This window comes from Anabrus simplex, chromosome 5 (genome assembly GCF_040414725.1).
Source record: "Anabrus simplex isolate iqAnaSimp1 chromosome 5, ASM4041472v1, whole genome shotgun sequence".
Classification (NCBI taxonomy): Eukaryota; Metazoa; Arthropoda; class Insecta; order Orthoptera; family Tettigoniidae; genus Anabrus; species Anabrus simplex.
The window spans coordinates 61,782,521-61,800,167 of NC_090269.1; the positions used below are offsets into that span (position 1 = coordinate 61,782,521).

General features: G+C 39.0%; 1 protein-coding gene across 3 annotated transcripts in view; it reads right to left on the bottom strand.

The window, feature by feature from the left end:
* The window catches only part of mei-9 (DNA repair endonuclease XPF mei-9), a 114,399-nt gene that overhangs the window by 65,025 nt on the left and 31,727 nt on the right, over window positions 1-17,647 (bottom strand). For all 3 annotated transcript variants that reach the window (XM_067146935.2, XM_067146936.2, XM_067146937.2), the window contains 4 exons: window positions 15,762-15,942; window positions 14,501-14,653; window positions 14,292-14,405; window positions 3,335-3,483 (listed from right to left, as the gene is read on the bottom strand). In XM_067146935.2, the coding sequence (XP_067003036.2) occupies window positions 3,335-3,483; window positions 14,292-14,405; window positions 14,501-14,653; window positions 15,762-15,942 (597 nt within the window). The remainder of the gene's footprint in view (window positions 1-3,334; window positions 3,484-14,291; window positions 14,406-14,500; window positions 14,654-15,761; window positions 15,943-17,647) is intronic.

Below are 17,647 nucleotides of genomic sequence, written 5' to 3' on the forward strand. Positions count from 1 at the left end.
ATTTTTGTTGCTAAGTTCACATCAACGCGGAGCCACAAGAAAATGGGTGAACAGAATTTAATGAAAATCGGTATATAGAGTCGGGGAAGAAAGAACTGTAGTCGAAGCTATAAACAATTTTACTGAACCTGGGTGAAATGGTAGTTTAGGGGTAGGCGCCTAAAATTTAATTTTTAAATACCTTCGTTATTGCTCCTATAGAAAAGTACTACATAACAAAAGTTATAGAGAATACAATTTCCGATAATTTATATTTCATTCAGTTTTACCGTACCGACTGTGATAAGAGTAGTATTTCAGAGCCGGAAGAAAACTGTGAAGGCCTACAATATCGAAAGTGCATAACATTGATCAACAATAACATTACATTGACTATTGTTTGTTGTGATGTTCTTTGCCTCTTATCGTGCCCTCAACTCCTATAGATAGGATTACTGTTGCGTACCGAGTATAACAGCCTGACTCAATATTGGCGGGAAAGAGCTGGGAAGTTAGAAAACTTCCATTCCTCTGGTTCATACATTGTCTGATACTGCTAGTACGTAACACACTGGTTCATCAGTATTCCAGCTATTCGTTCCCTACTCTGACGTGCTGTTTTGAATGAACAGTGTGGTGATTTGGCAGAGGCTCACTTAGTAATAGTGGTGATATCTGGTCTAGAATTAAAATTTAGGCCTGTTCCAAATTATAGCACTACAATTCACTAAATAATTCAAAATTCTACTCTGAAAAGAGACGTTTCTTAAGAAAAGCATCTTCCTCTTCACTTTTATTAAATTCTACATACATTTTGTTTCAAATTAGCAGTGAAGAGGGGTTTTCTCCTCTGGTTTGGAGGAAAAATTTGCCTCCACGTCAGTTAGATTTTTCCGCCACCAGTGTAGTGAAATGAGATTTTCCGACTCATCGGGTACTCCTAGGAAAGAGATTAGTGAAAGGGCAAAGTTTTATCCTCCTGGGACTCCTCGCTATTCGACCCCTCCCCCCAATGAAAAAAGACGAAGAGTGTTCATGGATCAAGGCTGTGCGGCTGGGCCATTCCAGCTCTGGAACTTTGGACTGTTAGATTGGCAGCGTAGTACTGTTCGTTAAAAGTGAGAAAATGCGTGGTTTTTCATTCGATCGAGTATTTCATATTGCTTTTAATCGCGCCATTCCTACTGACATCATTGTAATGACCTATGTTCATTATATTTGGGAAAACCACTAAGGCAGTCTTTCTGAGAATGTTAACAAGCAGATGGAGAGTGAGTGTCTGTCATTATAATGAAAACTCCCCATCCTGATTGTGACTGATAGTAGGCAAGCAACTGAACTCGATAGCTGCAGTCGCTTAAGTGCGGCCAGTATCCAGTAATCGGGAGATAGTGGGTTCGAACCCCACTGTCGGCAGCCGTGAAGATGGTTTTCCGTGGTTTCCCATTTTCACACCAGGCAAATACCGGGGCTGTACCTTAATTAAGGCCACAGCCGCTTCCTTCCACTTCCCAGGCGTTTCCTATCCCATCGTCGCCATAAGACTTATCTGTGTCGGTGTGACGTAAAACAAATTGCAAAAAAAGTAGGCAAGCAGACCTACCATCGCAATGAAAATTCCCGAACCCAGTCTTCATATGAGAAAAGACGTTTGGAGACTTCCCCGTCGCGTTTCTAGGGCAACGTTGCTATGCAATATGATGCAATCTTGCTCACAAGGTGTACACTACTTAACATAAAATTCTGTATACAATGTAGAATTCCGTAGCGAAGCACGGGTACATCAGCTAGTGAATGATAAATGACTGACAGATGAAATGAAATTATAGTGGAGAGTGTTTTTTTTTTTTTTTTTTTTTTTGCTAGGGGCTTCACGTCGCGCCGACACCGATAGGTCTTATGGCGACGATGGGATAGGAAAGGCCTAGGAGTAGGAAGGAAGCGTCCGTGGCCTTAATTAAGGTACAGCCCCAGCATTTGCCTGGTGTGAAAATGGGGAAACCACAGAAAACCATATTCAGGGCTGCCGATAGTGAGATTCGAACCTACTATCTCCTGGATGCAAGCTCACAGCCGCGCGCCTCTACGCTCAAGGCCAACTCGCCCGGTAGTGGAGAGTGTTGGTGGAATGAAAGATGACAGGGAAAACCGGAGTACCTGGAGAAAAATCTGTCCCGCCTCTGCTTTGTCCAGCACAAATCTCACATGAGGTGACCAGGATTTGAACCACGGAACCCAGCGGTGAGACGCCGACGTGCTGCCGCCTGAGCCACAGAGGCTTGTATAGAAAACTTTTTCATAATACATAAATAATAGAAATGCTTAATTATACAGTCATTTTAAAAATTATTTTTAGTTTTATTGTGTGTGCCATTAGTGCATCATTTTCAGGTATTCTTGACAAGATACTTCAGATGAATTTTTTACAGTAATATTTAGATCAATTGTATATTTACTCCTTAGTCCCATTTCTAAATACGGGGTCAGTGATGAGGTGAGATGAATTTATATGACATGTTTTTATGGCCAGATGCCATTCCTGACGCCATCCTCACTTGGGGAACTAATGAAGATGAAATGAATAATGGTGATTTACACTGGGTAAAGAGGGGAAGGAAACAGCTAGGAACTGTCCCGACATTTGCCTGAAAGTGAAAATGGGAAAACACAGAAAATCATTCTCAGGACAGCTAATGGCAGGATTCGAACCCATGTGTCTCCCACATGGCGAGCTTGGGTCCATTGCCATAGCGCATTAACACGCGACAGGTTTTTCTCCGAGTACTCCAGTTTTCCCTGTCATCTTTAATTCCAGCAACACTCTCCAATATCAATTCATTTCATTGCCCCAGAGGAGTGCAACAGGCTTCGGCAGCCGACACAATTCCTATCCTCACTGTTGGATGGGAGCTTCAGTCATTACATTCCTGACCCAGTTGAATGACTGGAAATAGGCTGTGGATTTTCAATAGCAGTGTGGTCCTGCACTACACTATGAGCATTATTGTCATTAACGATGGAATACTGCCAAGTACTGATACAGATAGTAATTGCATTTTCTTTCATTCCAATTTCTAGAAGTCAATTTCAGCTCCTGGGGGAGTAGCTCAGGTGGTAGAAGCAGTGACCTTCTGAGCCCAAGTTGTCAGGTTCAATTCTGGTTCAGTACAGTGGTATTTTATGTCAGCCTCATGACAGTACATCACCGGCATGTGAAATAACTCCCGCGGAACAAAGTTCTAGCAACTTAGCGTCTTCGAAGATTGTAAAAGTAGTTAGTAGGACGTAAAACCAATCAAGGTCAGCTATTAGAGAATAAAAAAATAAAAAAAGTCATTCTGCAAAGATTGACTACCAGAGCATGGTGCGTAGAGTTCTAAGGTCTGCCAAGAGCTGCTTGGTTTTGGAGCTGAGTTGATGCCAGATAGGGTCCAGTTGCAACTGTAAAACTTTGTGAAATGTTTTGGAGATGGCATTTTCCACAGTTACATCCTCCAAGTCTAGCTGAAAGAAGGTCAAGAAATACAATGCATTAGTGTAATATGCAACAGAAATTTTATAAATATTAAACCTATTTCTTGGAGATTTCAGTTGTTCAACTTTTAATATAATGAACATTTAGAAACTCAGACCTCTAAATCTGAAATGGTATAATTTGAATATTTTAATTAAAAACAAAAAAATAAAAAAATAATTTAAATTTAAATTTTAAAAATAAAGGAAGGATTAAGTTTACCTATTCTGTTGTAGTGCGGAAACGAGATGGGAAATGTAGTAGAATCAGACAGTTTTAAGACAACCATGGAAAATTAATGCATGTTATATTAAACAGCACAATAACATGTGTCCCTTACAATGTACTGAGATGATACAATAAAATAAATTATCTCGTCTCAAAAAATACCACAACAGGATGTAAATGGATCAGAGAAGTAAGAGAGGATCTGAAGGAAATAGTCCTTACAACAGAAGACACCACAAATAAGATAAAATTGAATACAAAACTCAAGAATACAAACCTCCGCTTTACCCTTACACAAAACAAACCAACAACACGCACATTTTCAACTGAGGAAAGGGCACGAAAATCGGAGCGTCTGAAGAAGTACTGGAAGGACCGCAAAGCCCGAACAATGCCTTCAAAGAGACCTGAACGACGGACTGACTAAAGTGATCCTATGTGGTCATAAAATAAGAAGAAGAAAATAAATTATCATCGCCATAAGACCTACCTGTGTCAGTGCGACGTAAAGCCAGTAGCAAAAAAAAATAAAAAAAAAATCATACTCCAAATATTCATATGATCATCATCATAATATTCTATTATCATTATTATTTTTATTATTAACTTTACTGGCCACACTGGAACACTTCAGTCATTCCACGTTCACTTTCTCTTCGAAGATTGTACTGTCTGGTTCTTGCGATCTGACCAGTACTTATTCATTCGTTCCGATTGTAATTTTCTCAGATCGTCTGAAATCTCTATAGCCCTTCTATGTGTCATTTCTGCTGAAAATTTTGTGAATCCTAAGACGGGCATATATTTAGTTTTATTTTCTCAAAGGATATTTGTAATCTTATTTTTAGGTTGATTTCTTGGAAACAGGTGATCTGGGCATGAATTTTCCATGTCAAGGACAAAGAGAGCTAAATCGTCTGTAATCCCGAGTTTGTTCTTATTAAGGATTTTGTTCTAATTTTGATTTTAGGTGGTTTTTCCTTTTGCCAAAGTTTCATGATGTAACCGAGAGCCATATTGAAAAATAGTAGGGATAATCCATCACCTTGCCTGAGGCCGCTTTTCAATGTAAAAGCTTTTGACACTTCTGCCCTGAACTTTACCTACTTTTGGAATTTGCATTGGTTAAAGTTGGGTTAATGATTTTTATTAATTTGGGATGATGACCGTATGATCTGAGGATTTTTAAATGTGTGGGTTTATGGATTCTATCACATGCATTTTTTGAAATCTGTAAATGAGATAAAAGAGCTGTTTATTTCTACACATGTAATATTCCTCTTTTAGTTTCAAGCTGAGACTTTGGTCTGGGCAGCTTCTGTATGGGCGAAATCCTCCTTGATGTTCTCCCAATTGTGGTTCCAGAGTGCTTTTGATCCTGCTGTAAATTATGCTACCAAAAAAATGGAATTGCATATGACTTTTTTTTTTTTTTCGGTATTTGCTTTACGTCTCACCGACACAGATATGTCTTACGGCGACGATGGGATAGGAAAGGCCTAGGAATTGGAAGGAAGCGGCCGTGGCCTTAATTAAGGTACAGCCCCGGCATTTGTCTGGTGTGAAAATGGGAAACCACAGAAAACCATCTTCAGGGCTGCCGACAGTGTGGCTCGAACCCACTATCTCCCGATTACTAGATACTGGCCGCAATTTAGCGACTGCAGCTATCGAGCTCGGTCATATGACTTTTAGTGCCGGGAGTGTCTGAGGACATGTTCAGCACACCAGGTGCAGATTTTTTATTTGACGCCGTAGGCGACCTGCACTTCGCGATGAGGAAGAAATTATGATGAAGAAGACACATACACCCAGCCCCCGTGCCAGCTAAATTAACCAATGATGGTTAAAATTTCCGAACCTGCCAGGAATCGAACCTGGGACCCTTGTGACCAAAGGCTAGCACACTAACCATTTGGCCATGGAGCCAGAATGTGGATGGAGATTTATGATCGCAGTTCTTTCAGTGTTTTTCGAGAAATCTGCAAAGACTAGGTCTTCGCCGCATGCCACGTAATTTTTTTAGTTCTTTAATTGCGAGTCTACTTCATTAAAGGTAGGAGAAGCTATTAGATCAGGGTGGTTAATATGGGTGTGCTAGTATTTACTTGAAATGTTTCTAGGGTGCCACTGCAATTTAGAAATTCGTTGAATGTCTCTGCGAGGATCTCTCCACTTTCTTGATTACTATAGGCTAACTTTCCTGATTTATCTCTCAGCATTAATGCTGGGGCAGTGTTCTCCACAGAAATTTTCATTGGCCGAGTGGCAGGAATGAGTAGCCGGGTGGGGAATACTACGTAAAAAATCAATATGATAAAACTTCACTTTACTACCTTCAGGACATTAACAATATCAGACAGGTAAACAGTAACTGCAGATTTGAACTATTTTAGTGTTATTATCACGAACAAGACATAACAGAGTATTCTGAACTTCTAGTGTTCTACTGCTCTTTCATAAACATGGAACACTGCAGCTTACCACTCTACTACTACTAAAATGTTTTCATTTCTCCCCTGAAAGGGGAGGCAGGCCTCTTAGATGGTGACGCCATCTCTCACGCAGGGAGATTTGTTACTGTGATAGAGATGCTCAGAGAAGGTAAAGGGGTTGGTGGTCGTGGCCTATACTAGGAACTGTCCCGGCATTCGACTTAGTGCAGGAGAATGGAAAAACCAGGAAAACCATTCTCAGGACAGTCGATGGTTGGGACCAGCCGTGAGATCCGGCCCTATCCCGTCTACCGAATGCAGAGGCATAGATCCACGTTAGAGCCGTGGCCACCCCTCCTCTGCTCGGTTGGCCGGTCAGAGTGCAGAGCTGTTGGACTACGGACCAGCCGTGGCCACTCATAAGTCAAGACCCACTCTGCATCTACCGACCTTACCACTCTGTTGCTGTGGAGTGCCATACAGGGTTGCGATGTAATGCGAAATCGAGTGCTCACATGTGATTCCACGTTTATCCAGACACCGCTCGCATACACTACGTTTTTCTATTTATCTTTTTACAATTTGCTTTACGTCGCACCGACAAAGATAGGTGTCATGGCGACGATGGAATAGGAAAGGGATAGGAATGGGAAGGAAGCAGCCACGGCCTTAATTAAGGTACAGCCCCAGAATTTGCTTGGTGTGAAAATGGGAAACCACGAAAAAACACCTTCAGGGCTGCCGACAGTGGGGTTCGAATCCACTATCTCCTGGATGCAAATTCACAGCTGCGCGCCCCTAATCACACGGCCAACTTGCCCTGTCGCACACTGAGTGATAGTCAAGCCAAACATTTAAACTCCCGATGTAATTGATGCAATTATGCTGACATTTAAATAAACCGTTTTACAGTATATATATATATATTTTTATTTGGATCACACAATGACTCAAATATGAATTCATATTATGTAACCAGCACATATCTAGGTTATGTTAGCCGGGTGGTTTGTAAAAACGGCAGGGCGGGAGAACACCGTGGGGGTTCATATTTTTTAAGATATCTGCCAAAAGTTTTGTAATAATCTCATAATTGTTTTTCCTAGAAATTCTCTTCTATTCTTTCTAGGGATTTTTTAAGATGTTTACATTTTGTTTGATGATTTTTATGGATTGACTTTCTTAGTTTCATTAGTTCTAAATGTGATTCTTCTGACTTTTGAAGGCTTGATGTTTTATCCGAGCTTGGTGTGTCTATTGCCTGGTCGCATCCTTCATTCTACCATTAGTGTTTCTTCCTGGGATTCATTGGAGCTATCTCTTCTGGTATCGATTTTAATTTGATGGTCAATTTTTCTAGTGATTTGGTGTTGACAGAACCTTCCCCTGCTTTCTTGTAGTACTCTATATTTTATATTAATGTAACTGGGTCAAATTTTCTCCTATTTTTATTTGGAGGCATTTTCTTTACCATTGGGGTTAATTTTATTTTGATCTTTACAACGCAGTAGTCTGACCCTGAGTCTAATTACTCCCTGTAAGACCATAGGACTTTGATATTGTGTATTTCTCAGTGATACAAATTGTAAATGCAGATGTAGTCTAGCTGTCATTTGCCTTTTCTGAAGTCAGGATGTCTCTAGGTTTTTAATTTGTGGGGTTCCCTTTTAAAGCATGTTGATTTTGAGAGAAGATTGTGATTTCTGCAAATTTCAATCAATCTTTGTCCACTTTTGTTTGTCCACTTGTGTGCCGGCCATTTTCAAATGATATCTCAGTATCTTCTTTCTTGTCCCAGTTGTGTGTTGAAATCGCGAAGGAGAATTTTTAATGTTTGATCCAGGGGAGATCCCAGAAATTTTCTGTTTCTTCATGGTCTTTTAGCGTGTTTTTTTTTTTTGTTTTTTTTTTTAAGGTCTTATTTGATATAGTATTGATTACCATAGGGAACCTGGAATATTTGCCCTGAATGAGTAAATTCATAATTCAAAGGTTCATTATTGGACATTATAAATTTTCCAGCTAACTCATTCTTGGTTGCCATTTCACCCCAGTGTGCTAATGTGGGCTCATCATTTGGTAACAGGTAGCAGATATCAAGTCTTGCGTAGTGCATTGGCACTGCCTGTGAATCCTAGTAGACTACGCAATGGCCTCCATTATATGCACTACCCATGCATCTTGGTAAGTGTTCTAGTTACCAACTATGAGCCCAAATTGGCACACTGGGGCAAAACACTGACAACCAAGAATGATCTCACTTTGTTTATGAAAGGAGTATATTTATTACCCCACCTATTCAATACAATTAATACCACGTTATGTGGTTAAATAAACATAGAAATTCAATTGTAATAATGCTTTGTTTGCCAATTGTAATTTTACATTTAAATCCCATTTTTTTCCCATAATATTCTGACAAATGTAACAAAATTTGTATGGTATATGTATCACAGCTATATTAAGAAACTTGCATATGGAATTTTTTATTGCAGAATTTTTCAAGTAATAGGGATTTTTAAGTCCAAAATTTTAGAACGTAAAAATTACACAAACTTTAGTACGATATATCTCCTTATATAAAATATGTACAGAAAAATCGATATGTAGTGCTTTTAAAAGAAGTATTATCTACCTAATTACAAATTTACATTAACATATTAATTAAATGTCATGAAAAAATTGAATGAAGACTTTCAAAAGAAAAAAATTATTTTGAAAAACTATTTACTGTATATGAAAGAAATGTTCATGATATCTCTACTTTTATGTACAGTAGATGACATTCCCGGCCGGCCCCGTGGTGTACGGGTAGCGTGCTTGCCTCTTACCCGGAGGCACCGGGTTCGATTCCCGGCCAGGTCAGGGATTTTTACCTGGGCCTGAGGGCTGGTTCGAGGTCCACTCAGCCTATGTGATTAGAATTGAGGAGCTATCTGACGGTGAGATAGCGGCCCCGGTCTAGAAAGCCAAGAATAACGGCCGAGACGAATCGTCGTGCTGACCACACGACACCTCGGAATCTGCAGGCCTTCAGGCTGAGCAGTGGTCGCTTGGTAGGCCAAGGCCCTTCAAGGGCTGTAGTGCCATGGGGTTTGGTTTGGTTTTAGGTGACATTCCCACAAAGTTTTGTGAAAATCCATGCATTACGTAAAAATATATTTCTATCTCCGGAGTGTCGCCTTAAAAGCTTTTCAGTCTAATGAATACAAATAAGATTTGAATTTTATAAGGTGATACTGTACATTTAAAGTTTTTAAATCATTTAACCAGAACATTTCATTAGTTATAACAGATGTTTAAAATTATTTTACTGTGTCAAGTTAAGAATTTGGGATTATAAAGATGTAAGAAGTCTAAGAGTATGTTTGGTCATTTTACGCCACTGAAGAAGAGTTCAAGTTTCACAAAACAGGTACGGCTTTTAATAACAACAAAATTGTTAATAGTATTGAAATGAAATGGTGTATGGCTTTTAGTGCCAGGAGTGTCCAGGGATATGTTCAGTTCGCCAGGTGCTGGTCTTTTGATCTGACGTCCGTAGGCGACCTGAATGTCGTGATGAGGATGAAATGATGATGATGATGATGATGATGATGATGATGATGAAGGCGACAAATACACCCAGCTTCCGTGCCAGTGGAATTAATCAATAATGGTTAAAACTCCCAAACCTGCTGGAAATCGAACCCGGGACCCCTGTGACCAAAGATCAGCAGGCTAACCATGTTTTTTTTGCTAGTTGCTTTACGTCGCACCGACACAGATAGGTCTTATGGCGACGATGTGACAGGAAAGGGCTAGAAGTGGAAAGGAAGTGGCCGTGGCCTTAATTAAGGTACAGCCCCAGCATTTGCCTGGTGTGAAAATGGGAAACCACGGAAAACCATTTCCAGGGCTGCCGATAGTGGGATTCGAACCTACTATCTCCCGAATACTGGATACTGGCCGCACTTAAGCGACTGCAGCTATCGAGCTTGGTAGGCTAACCATCTAGCCATGGTGCTAGACTTATTAGTATTGATAAGGTGGAAGAAAGTGTTAAAAAATATATGATTAATTTAAAGGGCATTCGATATATAGTGACATTACCCTATTTTAAAATCAATGACAATATGCATGTTTGAAATATACAATTAATCCACCCAATCTCATCTGTGGTCTCCCATAAGTCCAACCCCTCGTCCATGTCGTGGAAGATGGGGAGCGTTATAAAGTAGGGGATTGCCTGTGGGGGGGAGAGTGGAGATCTTATGTGCTCTGTGACCACTACGGTAATTGTGCAGGTCCCACAGGAACCCTGAAAAGAGATGGCTAACAGGGCTCTGGTAAAGTCCTCAATGGCAAATGTTGTGGAGAAAAGGACCTTCAGAACCGCAAAGCTGGCGGACAAGGCATCCCTCCTCTCTTGGGGTTAAAAAAAAGAAGGAACACCACTGCCTTGTGGTGAAGAGGGTTCTTTGAAGGGTAAGGGAAATAACTCCTACAGAAAACAGCAGGCTTGGAGGCTTTAGGTGGCAGCCCCAATTTGTTAAGCCAACAAACAATGCTGTGAAGCAAAAGATCTGTGTGCTTGGCACCAAGTTCCTCAAGGTAGGTTCTGAAAAGTCTGTGTATCAATGATAAACTCTCATGTTAAAAATTAACCATATGAGTGACTGTACTCATAACGTCAGACAACTTGATGCACAATGCGGTCTGGTGAATTGTATAGTGGCAAAACACAATACAGTAAAACGTGCTCAAAGCGGAACTTGAATAAAGCAGAAACTTGTCTACAACAGAATATTTTCTCAGTCCCATTGAAGCTTACAGCATTATAATGCTCTTACTTTTGTATAATGCGGAATCTCAATGCAGAAACAGAAACGAAAAATGAAAATATTCTTTAAAATCTACTGGTACAATGCAGAAAATATTAGAAACTGATGTATACCTATATGCAATATTTGGACAAACTGACACACGTGTTTGGAGAGTAATAATATGGATGGGGGAAGGAATGAAGTGCTTGAAAACACATCGGCAGTATCCAACTTGTGTCCAGCAAGAAATGTTCCCTGCGATGCAGAGAACTTTAGTCAAAGTGATGAACTTAAGACATACCATATTTTTGAATCAGCTACAACCCTTCTAGCAGTGAAAAATGCCCAGAACGAGGAGATGGAAGAAGATGGAGACAAGCAAGAAGACACAAATCAAAACAAGATTTGAACCCATGAACAGGCCTACAGGGTTTTTGTGACAAAGCAATTTGCCATTATACCTAACTCTTCCACTCTTTTCGAACTAATGTACTCAGTTCAGAACTGCATTCAGAAAGACACAATTAGAAAGAAGAGGAAACATGTTTCTTTGTTTGATCTGTGTACATCAATCTGGATAGCCGAGCGTCGTGCATAGGCAGATACAGGTAAGCTCTAAATAATATTTTAAAATATTGTATACTGTATTATGTTTTGTATAACGGTAGTGGTGATTGGTATTTTAAGGCAAAAAAAATGTGTAATGTAATGCAAAAATTTGTCCAATTTGGGAAAACTAATTGGTCCCTTGCGATTCCACTTTGAGCAAGTTTTACTGTATTACTATTCTGAACTTGAATATGATATACTAACCACTTTCACATCACTCGGAAATACTGTGCTGACTGTTTCAATAAGACACTCCTTCACAATTTCAGAGCTGACAAATGAATTTTTGCCCTAAGAAAAATACTGGATACTTTTAAAGACAACGGTGTTGCCTTGTCTTATTCTGTGGTAATTCGTCTCATGCATTCTTGACCAGCCTCTGATGAAGCATTCCACTGTTTAACCTTCCAGGTTTTAGCATCACTTTCAAGTGCAAATTGTTGGTTGTAACTAGAAGGTTTACTGTTGAAATGCTGCTTTAAATTCCCACTCTTAATTAACGCAACTGTTTGATTGCATATTACGCATGTTGTTTTTGTGTCTGTACGTTCAAGCAAACCGAAGAACAATTGGAGCTCCTATTCAAGTTTGAAGATGAGATTTTCAGAGTCCATTTTTACGTCTCTTGTAGTTACTCACGATGAAAAATTTCACGGAAACAACTGACAACTCACAATGATGTAGAACCAATGTGCTATTTTTGAATTTGTGGTGGAGCAAGCAACAGCTAACTATTAACCGAGGCAAGGAAGAGGCCGCAGACTAGAGAGAAACACAGTAAAACACTCACTGCCTTCTGTGAAGCAAATAGGAAACCTGTTCACTCTTATATCTTCAAAATATGGTCCTGCCATTTCTGGAGCAAATACAGTTCTAGGCCAGGAGACATATAAGTCGAACATTATTATAAAACATTGGTATTTTTCTTAACTGTAATTTTTTCACCTGTTTATCTTACACTTGACATTGTATAAACTGGGCAGACCCGAAAAAACACGCTTCGGGGGTCCAGATCCAGACCGGAGTCAACCATGTGAAAACCCATGGTCTAGAGACCTACACTATAGGCAACTGTCACCTAAATTATGGTCTGTGCTTTATGGGGAATGCGGGGCCAGGGCAAAAATAACTTTCAGTCACACATTTTAGACCAGAGACACTACCTTGCAATCAAGTAACTTCCCAATTGTCTTCACGAGTCTGGGTCCACCTTGTTTGAATTCATATGACAATTTTAAATCATCATCATCATGTCTAATATTACATCAAGAGAGTGTTTACAAATGTTCTATGATGATATACTGTCGATGCTATAACACAGTTCTATTTACAACACTGTAGCATTCATATACCAACAAGATGCTCCTGTCCATTTTAGGACTGATGTCAGAAAATGTTAGCTTTCAATAGCAAGTTGGTTGTTGAGGGACAACAGATTGGATCTGTCATATATATGATTCAAAATTCCAATTCTGTTCTTCAGGAATTAGTAAAAGTCATTCTCCATGAAACCTAAAGATATTTTTACCTATATGAAAGGTGTTTTTCTTTTTTATTACTACTATTATTATTATTATTATTATTATTATTATTATTATTATTATTATTATTATTATTATTATTATTATTATTATTATTATTATTATTATGAATCTGCTTTACATTGCACCGACACAGATAGGTCTTATGGCAACGATGGGATAGGAAAGACCTAGGAGTGGGAAGGAAGCGGTCAGACCTTAATTAAGGTACAACCCCAGCTTTTGCTTGGTGTGAAAATGGGAAACCACGGAAAACCATATTCAGGGCTGCTGATAGTGGGGTTCGAACCCACTATCTCCCGGATGCAAGCTTACAGGTGTGCACCCCTAACCACACGGCCAACTCGCCCGGTAAAATTGTAATTAATGGTGTTCAGGTTTCCATTATACGTATACTGTACGAAGTCTACTTAGTCCATGCAATTTGCAATCTTATTTATATATCATACTCCTCATCCAACAGTTTTTCTACCAAGCGAGTTGGCCATGCGGTTAGGGGCGCGCAGCTGTGAACTTGCATCCGGGAGATAGTGGGTTTGAATCCCACTGTCGGCAGCCCTGAAGACGGTTTTCCGTGGTTTCCCCATTTTCACACCAGGCAAAAGCTGGGACTGTACCTTAATTAAGACCACGGCCGCTTACTTCCCACTTCTAGCCATTTCCTGTCCCATCGTGTTGGTGTGACGTAAAGCCACTAGCAAAAAAGAAGTTTTTCATTACATTCTTCTCCTGTTTTCCTAATTTACTCTGAGGTTGCATTTATCTTTGGTACAATTGGGGAGACGCCAAAACCTTCTCTGATATACTTCTAGCTTAGGAAGTGTAAGATACTCTTAGTAATTATGAGCTCTGTGACAGTGTTTATAATTGTTTGAGGCTATGATTCTTCAGATAAATGACTCAGGTATAATACCAGCATTTTCCTACTATAAAAAAATTCCATAAGAAACCACATTCGGGATAATAATTATTACAACTAGGATTCAAACACTGGATGTCAAATCTTCCTACATCAACAGTAGAGTTGATGTTCAGCTATTAAATAAGATTACTTTTAAACAGAATGCATCTCTGAAAACCATAAAAGCAGTTAGTGCGATGTAAAAACCATTATTATTATTATTTAAATAAAACACATGTTAAAAGAAACCATTTAAAAATACAGGCAATGCAGACTTACCGAAGGGTTAATTTGTTTCAGCTCCTTGACAGAGAACTGTATCAAATCCAAAATAGCAGCCTGAATCTGCAGCATAGCTCCTGACATATTAATATGCAGTTCTGTAACTACTAGCTGAAATACAAGTACCACACAGATATATTAAGATCTTAGAGAAAAAAGGAACAATTCTGTTTTTCCAAAAAGTTTGAAACGTTTTCTTACTGCACCTTTTTTTTCTCAAGACTACTCTTCACAGTAGCATGAAACCTGGGCCATAGATAAAGATTGCACACAAACAATGTTTTCATGATATGTTGCACCTGAGCAAAGCCACGAGTGAAAGACTGTGGTGAAGATGAGAAAGCCTTAACAAAACCAGTCTGAAAGAAAACAAAGAGTAATTATCAAATATTGCCTTCCTCTATAAATTGTTGTAAAATGCTCAAACAGTTTCATGAAGCAGTATGGAAATGATTTTTCTATAGATATTTCTAATTATACAATAGACAGTCTTACCTAATTATGATATTGAACTTAATTCTCAGAATTGTCACAGTTGAAAAACTACATTTTTTACATTAACATGCACACAAACTAGTTCTTCGTCTATGGAATAGGCAAGGATGACTCAACAGTGGTTGCATACTAATGTGCTACAGTTCACCTCCATTGCTAACTGACCTTCTGGTAGCCCAATATCAACCTCCTGGATACAGTATTTAGGGCTAAACAAGGCAAAAATAGACATAAAAATTATACCATGGAAGCTTTTTTTATTTGTTTTAATCTCTTGCCTGCTGTGATTATTTGAGGAGAATAAGGATCTTTAATTATTCAGCCTGTATGTGAAGGAAATAGATTTTGCTGTTAAATGTTTTGTTTGCTTTACTTGGGTAGTGTAAGAACTTGTCTACGGGATCCCTGGTTAGCAGTTTTCCTCGGAACTTTGTATAAAATACCCTTCCAGAATTTACACAGTATGTACCTGAAGGATTTTTATTTTATTTCTTTCTTTCATATTATGGCCAATGCCAGTTGCTGAACTACAACCTTCTGTACAGAACTATCTAATTCTGTGCAGAAAGAGTCTCAGTTGCAGGTCTTCTTGAAACCATCAGCATCAACCAGAAAAATTTGAGAGAAACAGGTTTTTTAAAGTCACTGTCCAGATAATCTGTCAGCATAGTGGCCTTCAGTTCAGAGGATCCCGGGTTCAATTCCTGGCCAGGTTTCAGACTTTAACTTTGTCTGGTTAATTCCTCTAGCTCAGGGAATGAGTATTTGCATTCATCTTAATATATTCATTCATCACATTACAAACCACCACAAAAACACACAATAGTGAATACATCCTTCCATACAGGAAAGGCATCTGGCCAAAAAACTGAGCAATAATCCAAACATAGTATCGAATGCAAGTAATTGGGAAAGGGCCAGGAAGAAGAAGAAACGAGAAATGTACATTGAAATACATACACAAATGTTTACCTTATTTTTTTGACGAAACAAACGGATGGCAAATGCTTCTTGGCAAGATTCCAAGATTCCGTGAGCTCGGTATACAAGAAATCCAGTTATGTTAGCAATAGGTACTCTATTCTTCAGTAAATCTACAACCAGAATTCGAGGGGACACAAAAAGGACACCTCCCTCCAGGTAAACTATTTCACTGAAATGAACAAACAAGAGTACAGTTCAAAAGATAATATTTAAAAAAGTTCAACTGGATATTCGTATTATAATAAAAATTACAGGAAATAAATAAATCAGGAAACAACTATGAGGTGTATGCATAAGTTTTTGCTAGTTTTTGTGGTAAAGAAAACAAGTAATTTTCAAGGGAAATTCATTTTTCGTTTGTTCAAAATATTGGCCTTCGGCTTCTACACACTTCGTCCATCTTTCAGGTAAGTTATGAATGCCATGCCATAAAAAACTGCTTGTCTTTTGCGGCATACCATTCATCGAGCCATTTTTTAATTTTCTCGAAATTGCTGAATTGCTGCTCTGGAAGCGTGTGCCCCACTGGTGCGAAGAGGTGATAGTCAGATCGCGCCAGATTGGGCGAGTATGGCAGGTGCAGAAGGATGTCCAATCCAAGCAATTTCAAGGTGTCTTTCACTGGTTTCGTTGCGTGAGATGGCGCACTGTCGTGTAACAAAATCACTGCCACGTCTTCTGGTCCATCTGGTCGTCTTTCTATCAATGCATGATTTAAATTAATCATTTGTTGGCGATAGCGTTGTGCATTAACGGTTTCGCCGGGCTGCTTCTTGCTGAAGCGATTTGGCCTTGGTGTTGAAGGACCAGTTTCGCGATGTGACAGCCACTATTTTCTCCGTTTCAGGTTTTCAAAATAAATGTATTTCTCGTCACCCGTCACAATTCATTGTAGAGATGATTTACTTTCATGGCGTTGAAGCAGCTTTTCACAAGTGACTGCGATTTTCCATTTGCCGTTCATTCAAATCATGAGGGACCCATTTACCGAGTATACTGATCATCCCCATTGCTCGTGAACGTCTGCTGATTGTTTCTTGTGACACATTTAATACTTGTACCAATCGCTGTTGAGTTTGAGTTGGGTCATCATCCAGTAACACCTGCAATTGCTCATCTTCGCACTTTTGTGGTCTTTCACATTGAAATCACCACGTTTAAATTGTCAAAACCATGTCTCACATGTTCTAATTGAAGGAGCATGTTCACCATATGTTTCTATCAGCAAACGATGACTTTCCACAACCTTTTCCTTTTGATTAAATAAGAAAAGCAATGTATGCCACAAATGTTTTTTTTTTTTTTTCAGGCACAAACGTCGACATGATCACTGAACGATACAACACAGACGCTAGTGTTTGGCGGGCTCAACTTGTGTGTGTTGGTAGGTTAATGTTAGACGAGCAAACTGACATGTGTCAAATTCATACAATGCGTACTGTTCTCTGGCACAATCTGTTAGTGAAACCAGAAAAGACTTATGCATACATCTGGTATGTGTAAAATCTGCAATAAAGAGAAATAATAGGAACACTGCGGGGAAGATATATTCCAAGTGAAACAATATCCAGTTATTACATTGTTTCTATCACCTTCCTGCACCTACCTTCTCCATTTAAATTCTGTATGATAATGATACCTATAGACTATCTTTTATTTACTGTATTTCTTCAAATGTTCCACAATTATGACAGCAAGATTTTAACATATTGCACTAGTTTTAAGCTCTGTTTTCCTGAAGAAAAACCAAGTCTTTAGAAACAGTTTTTTATCTTCAATTGAGAATTAAGGTCTAAAACTTAAAACTGATAAGTTTTAATAAAATTTACATTACAAACATTATTGTATGTTATTCCAGGTAGCATAATGGATTG